The sequence below is a fragment of the Chiroxiphia lanceolata genome, chromosome 22 (assembly GCF_009829145.1).
Source record: "Chiroxiphia lanceolata isolate bChiLan1 chromosome 22, bChiLan1.pri, whole genome shotgun sequence".
NCBI lineage: Eukaryota > Metazoa > Chordata > Aves > Passeriformes > Pipridae > Chiroxiphia > Chiroxiphia lanceolata.
The window spans coordinates 5,197,933-5,216,594 of record NC_045658.1 but is presented as its reverse complement, the minus strand read 5'-3'; the positions used below and the strand labels follow the sequence as shown (position 1 = coordinate 5,216,594).

The window sequence follows — 18,662 nt, the reverse complement described above, 5'->3', positions numbered from 1 at the left end:
AGATAACTGCTGTTATCACACTGTTCTCCAACATCCCCATGTCTGGAAGTGTCCAAGGTCAGACTGGATGAGGCTTGGAGCAACCTGGGACAGTGGAAGGTGTCCCTGCCACGTGGAACTGGATGATCTTAGGTCCCTTCCAACCCAAACCATTCCACGATTCTATGAAATTCTGGACCTCCACACTTCCCTCTGTCCCCAGAAAGAGCAGTTTGGATGAGACCAATTCCAACCCAAAGCATTCCTGCGTTTCTGAAGGGAACTGGGAGCAGCTCTCACCCGAAACACGGGCCCAAGGATTAAATACCCACGGAGAGGCAACGCACTTGGAAGTGCAGAGATCAGCAAAAGCTCCCTCAGCCTTTTTCTGTTCCCCTTGTTTTAATTATCCCCCACAACTCAAAGATGCTGAGGCACAGCCAGTCCTCCAGCTCACTTCAGCTAATTAGCATCCCTGCAAGACAGAGGGAGAGCACAGTGGCCTGATATTAGACAGAAGATGCACTTCCAGCCCATCAGGATGACACAACATCCTCTGGGAGGGTGCAGTTCTCTTCCAACATCCACTACAATGCAGGGGGGGAAAAAGCAGGGTAGGAAGAGGCAGTTGGTTATGGGAGAGGTTAAGGTTGTCTCCCAAAGCTGGGGAGGGGCAGCAGAGCCATTTTAACCGGTTTTCCTTCCCCCAAAAAGGCAGCCTGAGAGGAGATAATGGAATAAAGATGCTGCAGAGTGAGGCTACAGCAAAGCCCTGCTGTGAAGGAGCATCTCTAGCCTATAAACAGTGAGCAGCAGAGCCAGGGCTCTTCCAGGGCAGAAAACCACTAAATCCAAGTAAATCCACCTAAATCCACGTGGCCTCAGCTCCAGGAGAAAAACCACTGGCTGGTTACTCTAAGAATGACACACACAGAGTCCCCTCTGCAGCGTGCCAGGCAAATTCCAACCACAGCTCCTACAAGGCAGAGGTGACAGACACTGTTACAGCAGTTTGGGTTGCAAAATATCTTTTCAGCATGATCCACAACATTCCTGCTGCCTGGAAGTGCCTCTGGGATGGGGCAAAGCAGCTGCATGGCAGTGGAAGGCAAAGCAAACAGGGCAGCACATTTACCCACCAGAGAAAGTGGCTTTTAGGTGAAGCTGAAATGTGGATTTAAGGAGGAAAACGGAATTAATAGGGTTGGAACGAGGCCAGGGCACGAGAGCTCAGACAGGGGTATTGATCAGCTCAAGGGCAGCAGAGACAGTGGGTGAGGCAGTGGGGTGGGAGAGTGGAAGCTCTTCAGATGGAATATTGGGAAAAAAATTCCTTGCTGAAAAGGGTGGTCAGGAGTCAGCACCCCTGGAAGTGCTCAAAAGCACGTGGATGGGGCACCTGGGGACGTGGTTTGGTGGGTTAGTGGTTGGACTCAGTGATCTTAGAGGGGTTTTCCAGCCTAAATTATTCTGTTCCACAGTTCCTAGGAAGAGCAGCAGTTGGTGGGAGCTGGAGGCAGGAGTGGGGACAGAGCCCAGCACCCCCAGCCACGCTGGTCACCTCGACACCTTTTAGTAGGACAGGGGATGATGTGGCTGCTGGACACAGGGAAGGCCAGGGGTGGAAAAACCAGAGGCAAACAAGAAAGTGGTTTGAAAGCTCACCTCACACGTTCTCACTCACTTTGTAGTCTGTGCTGCAGCCAGGCTGGAATTAGGCAAATTGAGTATGAATTATTGAAAGCACCCGAGCCCCATTTCCTCTCCTAATCAAAGAAAATGATTCCAGGAAGCTGAAAATGAGGGGAAGAGGAGCAGTTTTTCAAGGAAAAAAAAAAAGAGAGAGAGGAAAAAAAAGAAAAAGGCACTGCTAGAATGGCTTTTATAAGGGCACTGTTCACCTCCTCCAACACACACCAGGATGGATCCATCCATCCACCCACCCCTCCAGGTGGTGGGCACAGTCACTCTGTCCCCACCCTGGCCACACTGCACATCAAAGCTCTCCTGCTCCGGGAAGTCATCCTGAAGGAATGCAGGATCTTTGCAGAGTGTTTATTAAGATAAACAGACCAAAGTCCCACTCCTGGGCACGGATTAGTGCGGGACAAGCCCGGGCGGGCGGGCGCCGGCAGTCTAGGCAGGCACCTGGCAGGGAGATGCCCCTGGGGCTCCTGGGCAGAGACTGGCCCATCACCCAGTGCTGCCCATCACTGTGGCTCCCCGAGCAGCCCCAAGGCTGGGGCAGGTCAGCTCTGTCTTCCCCACCAGCAGATCCCAGCTCCTGGACTTTGATTTGAAAACCAAGGGAGCGCCGAGACATTTTCCTGGCCTCCCTTTCTGCTGGGACAGGTCCTGTGGATGCCCAGCCTGACCTGTGTGCCCATGTGGATGCCCAGCCTGACCTGTGTGCCCATGTGGATGCCCAGCCTGACCTGTGTGCCCAGGCACCCCAGCTTTTGGCCAGAGAGAGCCCAAGACAAGCAGCACAAGCTCCAGGTGGATCAAAGGGAAAGCTGAGCTCAGTTCTCAGAGCCACCCAGTTCCCAGCTGGCTGCAAATTGGTGGCACCACTAAACCAACCCCAAATTCCTGCCCAGGGCTGTCGGGCTGTGTCCTGTGAGCAGCCACAGCTGTACATTGAATTTACACCTCCAGCACACAGAGTGTGGCAGGGCTGAGGGCTCCATCCCGTGTGGAAAAGGGCCAAGGTGTAGGACCAGCTCCCAAATTCTCATCCAGCTGGAGTAGGGAGGGATGCAGCTCCCCCAGTTTACTGGGGGTGGGCACAGGGAGCCAGAGAGAGACAAAAAACCTGCATCTGAGTCCTCCCCTGAGACAGGTCAGCACTGAGTCCCAAAAACAGTTCTGCAAAGCCAGGAGGTGCAAAGAGGATGGAGGAGATGCCAGGATCCCAAACCTGCAGGAATTCCACTCGGGAGATGCTCAGAGGGACAGATTCCAAGCCAGCTTTGACACCAGAAGAAGTGTCCCCACAGTCTCCCCCACTCCCTGGTGCCTTGGGGGGAACAGCCACCCCAGCAGTGGGATTTTCTCTCCCACACATCCCCAGCACCTCCACCAAAGGCTGCACGTGCTCATGGAGCAGCTCCCTGCAGGAATATCTGTCTGGGAGAGCTGCACCACAGCTCTGGTCAAGCCCCCTGAGCATCCCACACTTTGGGAAGCTCCAAAAGGATGCTACAGGGGCTGAGAACGGGGACATGGAAATGTTTCAGCCCTTGGGAACTCACAACACCTTTCCCACTCCGTGTCTTTTTCCTTCTCTTCTGCCCCATATCCTTACAAAATAAGATTGGAACAGGGGGAATGGGGCTTCCCTGAGCATTCCCACCAGCCCAGGGATGATGCACCAGCTCCAAACCAGCAGTTCACTGGGAAAACACAAGGCAGAAGGAGGTGCAGAGATGGGAGCTCATAATACTTTTTCCCACTCCCACATCCCTCCCCCACCCTTCCCTTCCACCCCACGTCTTCACAAAAAGGATGGAACAGGGAGAATGCTGCTCCCCTGAGCATTCCCACCAGCCCCAGACCAGCCCTGATCCAGTTATCCAGCAGTTCACCAGGAAAACACAGGGCAGGAGGAGGCACAGAGCCTGCAACACAGCAAAGAATCCCCCATATCCCCTCCAAGATATCCGTGGAGCAAACAAAAGGAGAAGCAGAACCCAGAGCACATGGCCAGGGCCCAGCACTTGTCACAGCAGCATCTGTGCTGCTGACCAAGGACCCCTGATCCCGCAGAGAAATGCAGCAGGATGTGCCAGAGAGGGAAGCGGGGCCAAAGGAGCCTTCCCAGACCAGTAGCCTCCCACACCAGATTAAAATTCCATAGGAATTTGCTAAACAAATCGACTCTCTCAGCTACTGCCGTCAAGCCAGGGGATGTTTTGCATTACTGCCACGCCAGGGAGGGAGCAAAACAGCCCCCCAGGCTTGGCCAAGGCACAGGGCCCCCCATACAAGCATCTCCTGCAAACCCTGTCCCAGCCAGGGGCTTCTACAGGCTCCATCCATCACTGATCCGCTGGAAAATCCACCAGGAAATCCCCCTCAGGAATCCCCTGCTCTCCCCAGTGCCACTGCCTGGCACAGCAGCTCCAAGAGGGAACCTGCTCCAGCCCCAGCATCCCGCTGAGCTGCCCCAGCCCATGGATGGGGAGGCAGGAAGGGGCCCCCAGGGCTGTCCAGAGGTGGATTGTCCCCTCTCCACTCCTCTCCTCTCCTTTCCCAACGTTTCACAGCTGCTGCCTGACTCTCTCACCCTCCCGGGACGGAGGTGTTGATGCTGTTCTCATTATCTCTGATTCAAAACAGAGCCAAGAAGAGGAGGGAAGGAAAAGGGAAAAAAAAAAAAAAAACAACCAACAAAACCACAAACCTCCTTTAAGAAGAAACCCACACATCAACCCTCTTCCAATCCCCCTCCCTCTCCCTGCTCTGGAGCACAATGACATGGCAGGGATGGATTCAAAAGGAATCCTTGCAGGGGTGGAGAAGGGCTGCAGAGAGAGCAGAGCATGGGAAGTGACCACAGCCTGAATCACCTAAGGCAGAGCCATGCCAGCGATTTCCTTGCTGAGAGGGAGCCCACTGTGCATTCCTTAGAGCCTCTGCAAGGAGCCTGAAAAGGAAATTTTGCATGGGCTGGTTTACAAGAACAAAACGCCTCAGTTCCGTGGAGAGCTAAAGAGAAAGAGAGGAGACAGAATAAAAGTGAGAGAGCAGAAGACAAAACAGAATGAAGAGTGTAACTTAAAGGGAGATGCTCTCAAGGCAGCAAACATGAGAGAAAACTTGGGAGGAGAGGCAATGTGGAAGATGAAATTCTTCCACGGGAGTAATTCATAGGGTTGCTGCAGAGATGAAAAAAAAAAAAAAAAAGAAGTCAGAGGAGAGTTCTGGACTGGTTAAAATCAGAATTTCAATAGGAACTATGTGACTTTTTTATACATATGGAGCATCTGCAGTGCACTGCGGGCTGAACACGAGCCAGAGCAGCCAGAGGGGCATCCACATGGAGCAGGGTTCCAAAGGCCCATCCACTGTGGTCACAGCAGTGCTCCAAGACCCCATTTTGGCACCCTCCATTCCCAGGCTGGGTGACATACACCCCCCAAAGGTGACTGTCCTGGCACGACACCCACCCAGAGGGAGCAGCCCTGGGCTGGAGGAGGCAGCAGAGGAGCCACCAAACCTCATGGAAGCCCCAGCCATGGACACTCCCAGCATCCTGGCAAGCCAGCAGGTAAGCCCAGACAGGATTTGGGACAACTGCTCCATGCACACACAGAGGGTCAGTGCTCAGCCTTGCTCTCACTCTGGAATAATTCCCATCAGGGAGGCACAGCATCACCCACACACTGCCCCCAAAACAGGCAGATCCATCCTGGCCAAAAGGCTTAACCACCCCACTGACTTGGCTCTGTTTTCCAAGTCACCTCGAAGCTGAGGTTCTTCAGGACATTTGCAAGGGAATAATTATCCCCAAAAGCCAGAGCCTTGCTGTGTTTAATCCTGGAATGCTGGTCCTGCACCAGGAGGGCTGGAGTCACTGCTACCCACTAAACCACTACTAAATCACACTGGTTTAGAGTCAAGAGCTTCTTGAAGATGCTGCAGGGAGGAGGGTCCCAAACCACCAGCAGGACCCTCAGTCCCAGCAGTTTGGGCTGACTGTGCCCAGCACCACCCAACCCCACAACAACCCAACTTCCCCACAGGCTTTTCCCAGGAGGTTCCAGGCCCACACACATCCCAGAGCTCACCCAGCCTCAGCCAGGGCAATCACACCAGTGCTAATGCAAACTGTGCCACGGCCAGACGGTGTCTGAGAGGAGCTCTGGGTTCTCCTTGACCCAAGAGCTAACAAGGGTTTTTAATGTGAGCTCCCTTCCCACCCAGACGGCCCCGGGAGGAGTCACCGCACACAAAATTCCTGATTTCCCTCAAGTGCTGTTGGGATCAAAGTGAAATGTGAGACACACACACACACAGGGGAAAGATATCTCGGGGTTAGTCAGCTGTTGAGCTGCAGAGCAGCGTGGTTGATGGTGTCAGGGCAGAGCAAGGAGGGGACAGTCGGGATGCTCCGGTACCTGCCCAGCGATTCCAGCCCTCCTCGTGCAGCACCAGCACTCCAGGAACAAACACTGCAAACCTGTGGCTTTCTGGGCTAATTGTTTCCCTGGGAAGCCTCATGCAGATGTCCCAAAGAACAAGAGGAAATCCACTCCCACTGTGTCCCCTTTCCATACTTTCCCCCCCCCAGAGGTGGGGACCAGAGCAAACATCCTGCTCCGCCCGGTCCCAACCTGTGTCCTGGACTCCTGAGCAAGCCCCAGAGCTGCTCCTCTGCCCTGCAACACTGAAAACTCAACCCTCCAGACCCCCCCCCCCAAGTGCTGGAGCCAGTTTGCAGAGCTCAGCTGGAGTCCTGAATTTCAACTCCAGCTGGTCAGAGCGTTTTTGCCACAATTAAGTATAATCAAATCACGGTGTTTTCGCTCCAATCTGAGCTGTTCCACAGAGATGCCCTGGTTTGAACTCCCCTCTTAGACAGGCAAGACTTGGATGTCTAGGATTTTTCCAAGCTGGAGCAACAGGAGATGAAGATACTCAAAACATTCGTGTTTTTCCACTCAGCTGCTGCCATTCCTCCAATTCTTTCTGCAAAAGCACTCAAAGGTTTGTTTTTTAAACTCAGAGTGCAGCAAAGAGCAGCATCCTGGGCAGCTTTGCTTTGAACCCTCCTGTGAGGAGCTGATGGGAAACAAGTCCTGGAGCTAAATTCTCAGACTGGGAGCTCAGAAATGGTTCCCAGGGTGGCAGGAGCAGGTTCTCAGGCCTGGGTTTTTTTGCAGGGCTCCCCAGAAGCCAGGTGGGCAGGTGTAGTGGGTGAGCTGAAAGAGACTTCCACAGACCTCAGGAGAGGCCTGAGCTCTGACAGGGCTCAAGGGAAAACAGTTTTGGAGGTAAATTTGGTCTGTGCTCTCTACAAAAATCCTGCCAGTGCTCAGCAGACAGGATACACAAGAACCAAGATGTGGGAAGAGCAGCAAGTCCGTGGGATACGACAAAAAAAGTGGGTTTATCAAGGCAAGTGAAGCAGCTGCCAGACACCAAAATCAGAATCACATCCACCCTGAGCAACACTCTTGACCCATCTGAGATATCAGTAACTCAAGGTCACCTCATTTTCCTCAACACCACCCCCTGGACAGGTCTCCACCAGTCTGGAGAAATCAGGTCCACCAAGCATGGAGAGGCTGTCCTTTGCTTTCCAGCCCTCTCCAGCCCCCAAAACCACACACAGCAGCCAGGCTGAGCCCACCTGCCATGCCAACAGCACCCTGGTGAGCCGTGGGGAAGAGGAGGGGTGCTTCATTAAAGGAGGAAGCTCTGCAGCAAAGGATCTCAAAGAGGGGAGTCCCAGGAAGAATCAATCTGCCACCTGGCACCAGGAAGGGTTAACAGGGCAGGGGATAAAGATAAGCCACCTATATTTTTATGGACCTGCAATTTAAGCACAGAGGAAAGAGTTGGGACATGCCCAGCTTTTGGCACCTCCAGCCCCCTTGCACAACAGCTTGGGAGCAGCACCAAAAATTCTTCTGGTGGTGCTGCACTTGAGGGAATGATCAGAGACACGTCCACCTGCCCCAGCTCTAGGGCAAACTCAGGGTACTGGGAGGAAAACTTGATCCCTCCTCATCTCCCAGTGGCCTTAAGGGACATCAGAGAATAGAATCACAGCATGGTTTGGGTTGGAAGGGACCTCAAGGACCATCCAGTCCCACCCCCTGCCACAGGCAGGGACACCTTCCACCAGCCCAGGTTGCTCCAACCTGGCCTTGGACACTCCCAGGGATGGGGCAGCCACAGCTTCTCTGGGCAACCTGTGCCAGGGCCTCCCCACCCTCACAGAAAGGAATTCCTTCCATTATTGAACCTCAATTTCTCCTCTTTCAGTTTGAACCCATCACTCCTTGTCCTGTCACTGCAGCTCCTGATGCAGAGCCCCTCTCCAGCTTCTTGTAGCCTCCCCCTTCAGCTCCTGAGAGGCTGCTCTGAGGTCTCCACACAACCTCTTCTCCTTCATCCTTCACCACAAACAGGAACCTCCCCAGCTCACATCGGCACGTGCAAAAAGAGCCCCCTAAAAACCACAGCAGGAGAGAGAAACCTCCCAAATATTTGCTCAGGTTTAACTGAAACAACCACACACACTCATCTTTCTCCTCCCTCCCTTCCTCCCCACTAGGTGCATGGAAGGAGCAGGGCTGACACCTTCCAAGTTCATTATAAAATATTATATATATATATTTTTTTTTTTTTTTAGAAAGCCTCCAGTGTTCTTCCTGCTCACAAACCCCACTCTGGGAGCCACTCTGCTGAACCAGCTCCCTCCCAAGCCCCAGAGTTGGGTCATTTACCCCTGTCAGGGTTCACAGCTGGAAAAAGGGGTTATGGCCTCTCTGCTGCACATCCAAGGGGAGGAGGGAGCCAAACCCGCCTGTTTATTTGTTGTCTGTGCAGAATTCCTGCATTCCTTCCCATGTTTGCTCATCTGCTCTCAGGACATACTCAGAGCCCAGCAGAGGGCTTTGGGGACACCACATTCTCCCCCCCCGGGCTTGGAGCTCTTGCTGGAACCAGGACAAGCATAAAGAGGGGAAGAGGGAAGGCAGGGAGTGGGTTATTACAGAATATTTTCAAGGTGGTTGAGGAAAAAGGGAGAAAAAAAGATCAATTCTCCCCAGATCTGCTCTTCACATAGGCACAGCTCCACACCTGGATATCTAAGACCAGTTCTAACTTATTTTTACCATGGAGAAGCATGATTTACCTCCAAGCAGAATTTGTCTGGCTTCTCAGATCCCCTCAGGAGTTCATCCACAAGGCTCCAAGTAAGCAAGGAAGCTCCAAGACACAGGAAGCCAGGGGTGGCTGTGATGAAGAACAAGCCTTCACCACAGCATTAACTCGTTAACTTATTAGCTCTAAACCCAAAGGGAGAATCTAACTCAGGTGGGAGCAGCCTAAATTCCCTGGGGAGTGCCTGCCATTCTCTCAGGACAGGACCTGCCGTGGGGATGCTCCAACCACAACACAGAGAGGACTGGAAGTGCATCAGATCTGGAGTAAAATGAGCATAAAATGACTTTGCTTGGGAGACACTGGTTGTGTGACAGCAAAGTCACTGCCAGGCACTGTCCCCATGACAAGAGTCCACAGACCAGAGCACCAGGAACTAGGATTAGCTCAGCTGGTCACAGCTGGTGCTGATAACACCAAAGCTGGGGGTTTGATCCCTGTAAGAGTCATCCACTTAAGAGCTGGACTTAATGGTCCCTGTGGGTCCCTTTCCCACTCAGAATATTCTGGGATTGTGTCCTTCATTTCACAGCTTCATCACATTCCACCTCTACCTGTCCAACATGCAGATGGGAGGAATGAGTCAGACTTACTGGAACTTTCTGTGACTGCCCTGGACACAGGTAGAACAGCAGGGTTGATCCTCATCAACCAGCACCAACAAGGTCACAGAATCCCAGAACCCCCAAAGATCATCAAGACCAACCCTTAACCCTTCACAGGCCCAATTCCCAAGAGTGCCTGAGAGGCATCATCCAAACAGATGACAGACCTTGAGCTCTGGCAGCCTTGGGGCCGTGCCCACTGCCCTGGGGAGGCTGTTCAGCACCCGACCACCCTCTGGGGGATGAAATTTTTCCTGAGATCCAACCTAAACCTTTTCCTGGCACAACTTCGGGGTTCTGCCACGGAGCAGAGCTCAGTACCTGCCCTTCCTCTTCCCCTCCAAGAGGAAGTTTTAGCCTGCAACGAGGCGTCCCCTCAGCCTCCTCTTCTTGGGGCTGAGCACACCGAGCACCCTCAGCCGCATCCATCAACCCCTCCGAGCCCAACGGCTCCTGGATCACCCCCGGGACAGCCCAGGCCCCTCAGCCTCACCTTCCACGCAGTGCTCCACCTCCTCCAGGTTGCGCAGGGTGATCCTCATGAGGCTGGAGTTGAGCATGAGCTCGTTGCGGTGCGCGGGCCACAGGTACTGCGGGGCCGGGTTCACGAAGAAGATGCGCGTGTCCCCCGTGGACACCTGGTTGTCGCAGATCAGCGGGTCCCCGAAGCCACCGATGACCACCTTGTTCCCCCCGTCCAGCAGGATCTCGTGGGTGACGATGTCCTTGCCCTTCAGGTAGCGCCAGACTCTCACCTTTGGGGGAGAAGGAGAAGCTCAGTGAGGGCGTCTCTCTGACCTGGCTCGATGTTTCACGGCGCTGCCACGGGATGCGCTTCCAGCGGGGATAATTTCGTCGGCTCTGGAAGCACGGAATGTGTGGGCAACGGGGAGCAAAAGCCCTCTGCTGCAGGTCTCCCTGGCTCCCAAGGAAATCTCAGTATGGAGGGAGAAGAAAGCACTTCTGAGTGGAAAAAAAAAAAAAAGGGGAAAAAAAGGCTTTGAAAGGAACGTTAAGTGGCTGGAAGTGGCAGCTGGGGAAGGGCTGCAGAGCTAAAGAGAGCGCTGTCCATCCATGGGGGAGGCTCTGAAGTGCAGCACAGGAGCCTCAGACTGGGGCAGGAGGAGGCAGGTGGGTTGGGTGGGGGGAAAGAAGGGAGTCTGGTGGCTCTGACAGGCTGCTGGTACCTTGGGAACACAAAGGCAGAGCGGATAATGCTGCAGGCAGAAATGTCAAAGTTAACTCACGTTCCTCTAAATTACTAAATAAAACCATGGCAAGCTGGATTTGGTAAAATACACAGAGGGTTTGGCAGGAGGAGCCCATCTCCCTGTCCTCATCCAAACTTCAGGCATAAAAAGAAGTTAGTGGCCACAAGAGTTAGTGGCCACTAACTGCCAGTGGTTCCAGGGCAGTGCCCCTGCACTCCAGTGCCAGCTCATCCCTCCCTCTGCAGCAAACTGCCCAAAAGAAACACCCACCCAGGAGGGAAGCAGCAGCTCTCAAATGAACCTTGGTGCACACAGGACACCAGAGGCACGTCCCCATCCTCTCCTGCTGGGTCAGAAATCCTCCTGCTGCGATTCCATCGTGGGGAAACACAGTCACAGCTCATCCAAGGTTTGTGCTCAGAACAAGGGTGGCTGCTGGGAGCAGGGGCATTGCTGTGACCACAGGCATCCCTGGGCTGGCAGGCTCAGAGCTGCTCCATCACACCCTGCCATCATCTCCCTCCAGCCCCCAGGGCACTTCAGCACCCTGTGCCAAGCCCAGAGCAGCCAGGGAGGTGGTGGCTCAGAGATAAGGGGGCTCTCTGCTTTAAGAGCCTAATTCCAGAGGGGCAGAGGGTGGATGCTCACAGGCAGCTGGGCAGACAGGTCTCTCCCAACCTCTGGGGTCACTGGGGGTGGCAGGGAGGCAGACTGTTCATGCCACAGCTTCTGTGCTTGACGTTGGGGTTGGGAATGGGGGGAGAATTGTTACAACCGAGGAGGAAAGCACAGAGCAGACTTTATCCCACTTGAGAATGAACCATTTCTGTAGTTCTCTGCCACTGCAGCTCAGTGGCCTCTGCCCTGCACAGCCCTTCAAGTGCATTGTGCTCCCCTGCAGGCTTCTGTGAGAGCCTTCAGACAGAGAGACTCTTCCTCTTTGCCAAACACCTCCATCCCATCACTCGGTGACTGCAGAAGACACACGCGATGATCTGAGGCTGCAGACTTCAAACAGGAGGGTGAAAGCCTGCTGGGGGGTAGGGGGAATGCAAGTCTCCTGACCTGTCATCAATCCTGTCCATTTTTGAAGCCCTAACTCCAGAATTTCAGGGGAGTGAGCTCGGCACTCAGTCCTGATCCAGAGGCTTCAAGGTCCACAGTGATCTTGAGCCAAAGTCCTGCTCGCTGTCCCTGCCACAATTAGGAGCAGGCAGCTACAGGGAGACATTCCCTGGAGGAACAGGGCCATTCCCACTGCCACAGGAGCAGGCAGGCTGGGGTCAGACCCTCCTGCTCAGCGCCAGACTCACCTGTCAAGCAGGAAAAGGGAACAGATTTAGTGTTGCCTGTACTCTGCAAGTACAAATGAAGGTTAAGAACAAAGTTTAAGAATGTATTTCATTCTCAAATCCTCCTATTTCTCACACCTCCTCCTCGAGGTGTAACATTTGTCCTCCTTGGAGAAGAAGCCTGGATTTATGGGTCTCAGCTCCCATCCAGCCCAGCAAGTCCTGCGATGCACACAGCAATATATTATCCAAACTACAGCTCCATTTACCGGGGTGAGCCCTGTTCTCCTGCATACCTGAGCTCAAAAACCACCCCGGGTATTAAACAGGGCTGTGACAGCTCCTCTCTGGAAGCTGCACATGCCTTAGCTGCTCCCAGGCGTGGAGAGGTTTGCTGCAGACAGGTTACCCACGTGTTCTCACACTCATCCGTCTGCCAGCCCGAGGGGAGTCAGCACCCCGTGGGTGCCGAGCCATTCCACAGCACCAGAGCACAGGGAATAACTCACACTCTGGGATATGTGAGCCCTGCCCAGCCCAAATCCAAGCTGCTGGGCAGGGGGAAGGAGAGGGACAGGGAGAGCAGTGCCTTCAAAGCCACGGGGGGTTGGGATGAGATGGTCTTTAAGGTCTGCAGCTTCCTCAGGAGGGGCAGGTCTGATCTCTGCTCTGACCAGTGACAGGATCCAAGGGAATGGCTGGAGCTGTGGCAGGGCAGGGTTAGGCTGGATCTCAGGGAAAGGTTTAGGTTGGGTATCAGGGAAAGGTTCTTCCCCCAGAGGGTGGTTGGGCACTGACCAGGCTCCCCAGGGCAGTGGGCACAGCCCCAAGGCTGCCAGAGCTCCAGGAGGGTTTGGACAACGCTCTGAGGGACAGGGTGGGATTGTTGGGGTGTCTGTGCAGGGCCAGGAGTTGGACTGCATGATCCTTGTGGGTCCAACTCAGGATATTTTGTGATTCTATGGTTCTAAGATCCCTTCCAACCCAAATCACTCCACGATTTTCTGAAGAAACCTGCACAGCCCTGCCAGCACCAGCTCTGCTCTTGAGAGAGATGGCACCCCACCAGCACTCAGATGGCAAGGGGAGCTGGGACAGGCAGCTTCCCTCCCCTCTGATCCGACAGGGATCCCACCATCCACACTGACAGCTGCTCCACTGCACGGGGCAGCCCCTTCAAAGAGCCTTTTTGGGGCCACCCGCAGCCGTGGCACCCCGGCTGAGCGGGATGCTGAGGAGCACCAGCCTGTGCCAACCCCAGCCTCCTGCCTCCCCAGCAGGGACCAGCTGTTTCTCCAGCGTTTCCCAGCAAGCTCGGCTCCCCGTGGTTGTGCTTCTCTCCCCGCAGTCAAGTCAAGACACCTTCCTGCAGCCCCACCTCCTCCTCCTCGGCGCCCGCAGGGCAGGAGCTCTGAGAGGTGCACGAGCAACCAGGGTGAAAACCCAGCAATACAAAGGAGACAAAAGGGAGGAAAGGGGGGAAAAAAAATAAAAAAATAAAATAAAAAAAATACAGAATACACCAGGCAGGCAGAAAGCACAGCCCGAGGCTGGTGCTGCAAAAGGTGGATGTGGGGCATTTTCACAGCTAGGGCTGAGGGGGGGAGAAAGGCTCAAGCCCACCCCACTGCTCTGCAGCAGATGGTAATTTGAGTTAATTGGCACGGCTGTTCCAGTCAGACACCTCAGAGCCAGGCCACAGCACTCACAAGCAACATCAGAGTCCAGCAGCTTTCTCCCCACCCTTCTCCTCTATAATGAATGAATGGGAAGGCACCAAAGACCAAGCAATTACCTGTAGGGCATCCCATTCATCATCACACACAATTAAGACTTTGTCACCGGTGACTCACCGGCTACACCAAGGACTGGGGAAGGAAAAGAGAGAGAAAGAGAGAGAAAATTGGGCTGTAACCTACTCCCAAGAAGTCCCTTCCCTATAGCAGACTCACTCACCCACTCCTTTGCCAGGGAGCACATAAAACACTGGATTAAGACTGTTTTACAAGACTCCTGGCAGCTACAGGGAGGCAGAGTAAGAACAGCGATAACTTTATTCAAGCAGATCCTTGCAAGGGTGTATATTTTAAGTGGGGCAAAAAAACCCCCAGAAAATAAAAGGATTTTTCCAGAATGCCATGGGGGGGGTCTGTGCCACAGGGAAGGGGACCACCTCTGCAGTGCTACCCAATTCCTGCCAGGAATATGCCTCGAGAAATGGTTTTGTAAAGCAAGATGAAAAGTCAGAGCAGTCTCCTCTTGCAGATGTCTGGATGGACAGCAGGAAGAAGGGTCGTCACTAGATTTTTGGCAGTTCTGGGAGATGAAGACCAGCATCAGCTTCACTCTGCCCAACCCCTCCCTGACCACATCCCACCCATCTCCCCCTTTTTGTCACTCTCAGCTGCCCTTTCCCCAGGAGCTCCCAAACCCCCCAGCAACTTCCACATCCCCCCCAGCCTGGAGAACAGCCGCAGTCACCCCCCAAAATAGGGGCTCCATTGTCTGGAACAGGATCCACATCCTTTTCGACACTTCCTATGGCACATATAGAACCTGGGCTTGTCCTATAAATAGGAGCTGCCTGCATAAATATCAGGTCAGCCCAGAATAAGGCACATCAGAGGGCTCAGAGCAGGAAGGACAAGGCCAGCCCAGAGGATGAGCAGCAGCACCCAGAGCTCGGGAAGCAGAGCGAGCCCAGCGCCTGTTCCTGTGTCAAACCCCTCGGAGCAGCAGCACATCAGCCAGTTCCAGGGAGTTCTGTCAGCCTGTTCTTCCCTTTTTCATCTCCTCTCCCAGCACATGAATGGCTGATAGCTATTTATGGGTGTTTATCTAACATTAACTTCACATTTCTCCCGAGTTGTAATGTGCTTATCTTCATCTATCAAAGGCTTCAGCTGGGAGGGTTTGGAGTTTAACTGGGAAGAACAATACCCCAGTGCAGCACTCGCAGATATCCACATGCCTGCTCCCTCCCAGACCACCCAGCACCAGTAACACTCAGTATTTTGGGTGTGGGCCCCAGGGAACTCCCACCACACACTTGGCCCTTGCCTCTCCTCTGCAGATAAAGAAGAACCTGACAGGAGATAACTGCGGGATCTGGAGGTAACCCCAGGGAATGACAGTGAGGAATTACACCTGAATTTCCTCACCAGCCAGATCCTCTCTGTTCCTGGGCTTATCCCAGTCCCACAGGGCAGCAGGGTCCCTGTGAGGGCAGAGCTCAGGTTTAATGCCCAAACTACTCTGTTGGAATTCAGGTGCTTGGTGTTAAAAAAAAACAAAAAAAACCAACAAAACAAAACAACCAACCCAAACCAAACTCCAGGCATGCCTAACCCAGCATCAGCAGAATCCAGAGCAATTCCAACACTCTGGGAGATCTTGGAGTGAAACAAGCCAACAGCTGCTGCAGAGCTACTCATTTACAAGTCATTATAGTTAGGGGAGATTTATCTGCTTTCAGGTCCTTAAGACACCCCAAGTCCCATTTCAAAGCTTTTTTTTTTTCCTGCAAACACACTATGAAATGCCATTAAAAATGCCACAGAGCAGGCTGATGTGCAGGTGAAGGGCCTGAGAAGCACTGTCCTATGAAGAGTGCCAAATGTCACAGCGTGACCAGGGATGGGATGGGCACTTCCATCTAAGGCAGGAGAGAAGGTTTTCCTCCTTTCACTTTCTCTTACAGGACTCCAGGACTGAAAGGGGATCTCGGGAGCACGTTCTGGCCTTCAGGTGCTGTTATAACACTAAGAATGAGCAGGAGCAAAATCCCACCATTAACTCTGGAGTGAGTAGCACAAGAGATTCCCTTCCCGAGATAAGGAAGCCAACTGCGTTTCACATAAAGCCACCGCAGGCAGCCCAGGTTCCCTCCCTGGCCGCTCCAGCTCGGGCTGGATGGATTGCACCTTCCAAAGGCAGAGAGAGCTGCTGAGCCAGCAGGTTTCCCCATCGCGGCGTTTCCTGGCCCAGGGTCTCGCTCTGATGCGGCGAGATGGTTTTACACCAGCCAGACACCTCGCTGCGTGTCTGCGGCGCGAGCAAAGAGCCTCGTTTTTCAGACGGGCATTTCTGCCTCATCACCGGCCTCCCTGGACCACCACCTCCCCCCGTGGCACCCCTGCCCCAGCCTCAGGTGGCCACATCCAGCCCACCATCTGTGCCCGGCGCTGCCGCAGGACACCGGCTGCGAGCAGCAGCTCATTAATTTTCCACGTAGCACCCAGGATGTGCCAGACACTCCGCAAACATACGGTCCCTGCTCGAGCCTGGAGGGTCTGTGATCTAATTTGCGAGGTACAGATTGTTCCGCGCGGGGCAGAGCAGGCGGGAGGCACCGGGCACCAGCTGGGCAGGCAGAGGCTGCTCGGCTGCTTCCCCGGGCTCAGAGAGATGCTCCAGGAACACGGGGCAACACCACGGCGTGAAGTTCACCCTCCCCTGCCCCGGCAGAGCTCTCCCACCAACGCACCGCTGAGCATCACCCCAGGCCCTGCTTAGCACCAAACCACAGGCAGGAACCGCAGGATTTATTTTTTTTTTTTAAGGATGGGCAGAAAAGGGGATGGAGGGGGGGGAGAAGAGGAAAAGGCAGCGTAGCAGCATGTCCTTGCAAGTGAGATTCCTGCCCCGGGAAGGGTTAAGCCATCCAGCACGTTTTCTGTCAAGCAGGCGGATGGTATTTCAGGTTGCTCAGTACTTCACCGTCTCTCAGCTTAGGGGGGAGGAAAAAAAAAACAAAAACATAGCCAGAGGCCAGATTCGTAGTTAAACAATAGCTCGAGCTGGAGGAACTCAAGATGCTGCTAAAGTAAACAGGGAGCCCTGGGGTAGAGGCAGCGAGCGGCTCCGAGCACCTTCCCGGCAGCCCAAACCCTGCCAGAGAGAAAGTTGGGAACCGGCTCCCGCATCACGGCACGGAGGGAAATGCCCATAAAAAGCAACCTTGAGAGATTCCCCCTCGACACAGCTGCGGGAGCGACTCCGCAGTCTAAAAATACCTAATTACACCCCAAAGCCCCGGCGCACACAATCAGAACCACATGCGCCCTAAACCCGGCCGGCGCCCGTCGGGAGAGGGGGGAGGGGGTGAGAGTTCCCCCCGGCACCCCCTTACCTTGCAGGAGTAGGTGTGGTGGACCGGGTCCACGTTCATGATCTCCTCCACCGTGCCCGTCAGCACCACGTTGGCCTCCTCCTCCCTCCGCTCCAGCTCCCGCTCGGGGCAGGTCGCCAGTCCCAGTCCTAATCCCAGTCCCAGCAGCGCCAGCAGCGCCCGGGCACCGTCCGCCCGCTGTGCCCCCATGGCCCCGGTCCGGTCCCGCTGCCGGCCCGGTCCCGGTCCCCCGACGGCGCGGGCAGACAAAGCGGCCCCGCTCGCAGGCGCAGGGAGAAGGGCTACTTTTGTTCGAGGAGGTGAAAAGGAGGAAAGAAAGAGAGGAGGGAGGGAGGCAGCGAGGGGAGGGGAGAGCAGGGGAGGGGAGAAGGAGGAAAATCCCAGGAGGAGGAGGAGGAGATATCTCTCCGTGAAGCCGCGGCCGGCGAGCAGCGCTCGGTCCTCTCTGCCTTGCCCCTGTAAGAAAGCCCGCAGATTTGCATGCAATCTGAATTGCTGATAAGGAAGGGAGCGGGGGCAGGGGGGGGGGGGAGAGGAGGGAGGGAGAGAGAGAGAAAGGGAGGAAGGCAGCGCGTCCGCCCGCCCTGCTGCCAGCTCTTATTGCGGAGCTGCCGCGAACGCCACCCCCAGGAAAAGGGAGCTCGCCTCGGGTTAATGGATAATCAGCGCCGCAACGTGAGGAGACTTTTAAAGGTGTAGGGACCGCAGCCGGCCCCGCTGCCCCCCCAGAATGAGCGACAGCTGGAGCCCAGCCCCGTCCAGGGGTCTCCTCCACCGCGGCGGTCGGATCCCGGCGTTTCCATCCCCCTGTTTCGCCCCCGGGGGCTGCCACCGGGGATGCTCCCGGTTTTCCCGTGAGGAAACTGAGGCAGGGTTGGTCCTGCTCCGGAGAGATGCGACGAGTGCTCCATGCCGGGGCAAACCGAGCCACCCACGCCTGGGCCATCCCCCGCTCCCCGGGGTTCCCAGGGGGAGATGGTGCTCAGGGAGAGGGGCTCGGGGGGTACCCCGACCACAGAGCCACCCACCCTCCCGTGGAGGGATGGAATCGCGGGATCACGGAGTGGTTTGGGTTGGAAGGGACCTTAAAGATCACCCAGTGCCACCCCCTGCCGCGGGCAGGGACACTTTCCACTGTCCCGGGTTGCTCCAAGCCCCGTCCAGCCTGGCCTTGAACGCTTCCAGGGAATGGGGGGTGTCAGCCCCTGGAGCACCGCGACCCCCGCCCCGGCTTTTCCTCGGGGAACTGGACGGCAATTTTTCCAGATGTCATGTGCAATTACTGCAGATATAAAATGAAAAGTTAAGTGGCACCAGGGGAGGGATATTGTTTCTCCCCTCCATAAATTAGCCGGCCCCCAGAGGCGATTTACAAGGCTGTTTTACTTGATGGCCCTAAACAAGTCCCGTTTGTGACCCAGGGTGAATTCCCAATCCCGGGGTGAAGTTTAACCACTGCCAGTGCCAACGTGCCAGGAGAGGGATGACACATGATGTGCCCCCTGTGTCCTTCCCTGATGAACATGTTTTCAACACACAGCAG

At 54.9% G+C, this 18,662-nt stretch overlaps 1 protein-coding gene across 1 annotated transcript in view; it reads right to left on the bottom strand.

Moving 5' to 3' along the window:
* AGRN (agrin) overlaps positions 1 to 17,706 on the bottom strand; it is a 115,463-nt gene extending 97,757 nt beyond the window's left edge. The window contains 2 exon segments of the mRNA XM_032708983.1: positions 9,979 to 10,240; positions 17,120 to 17,706. Of these exon segments, the coding sequence (XP_032564874.1) occupies positions 9,979 to 10,240; positions 17,120 to 17,308 (451 nt within the window). The 5' untranslated portion in view covers positions 17,309 to 17,706.
* Between the last annotated feature and the right edge of the window lie 956 nt (positions 17,707 to 18,662).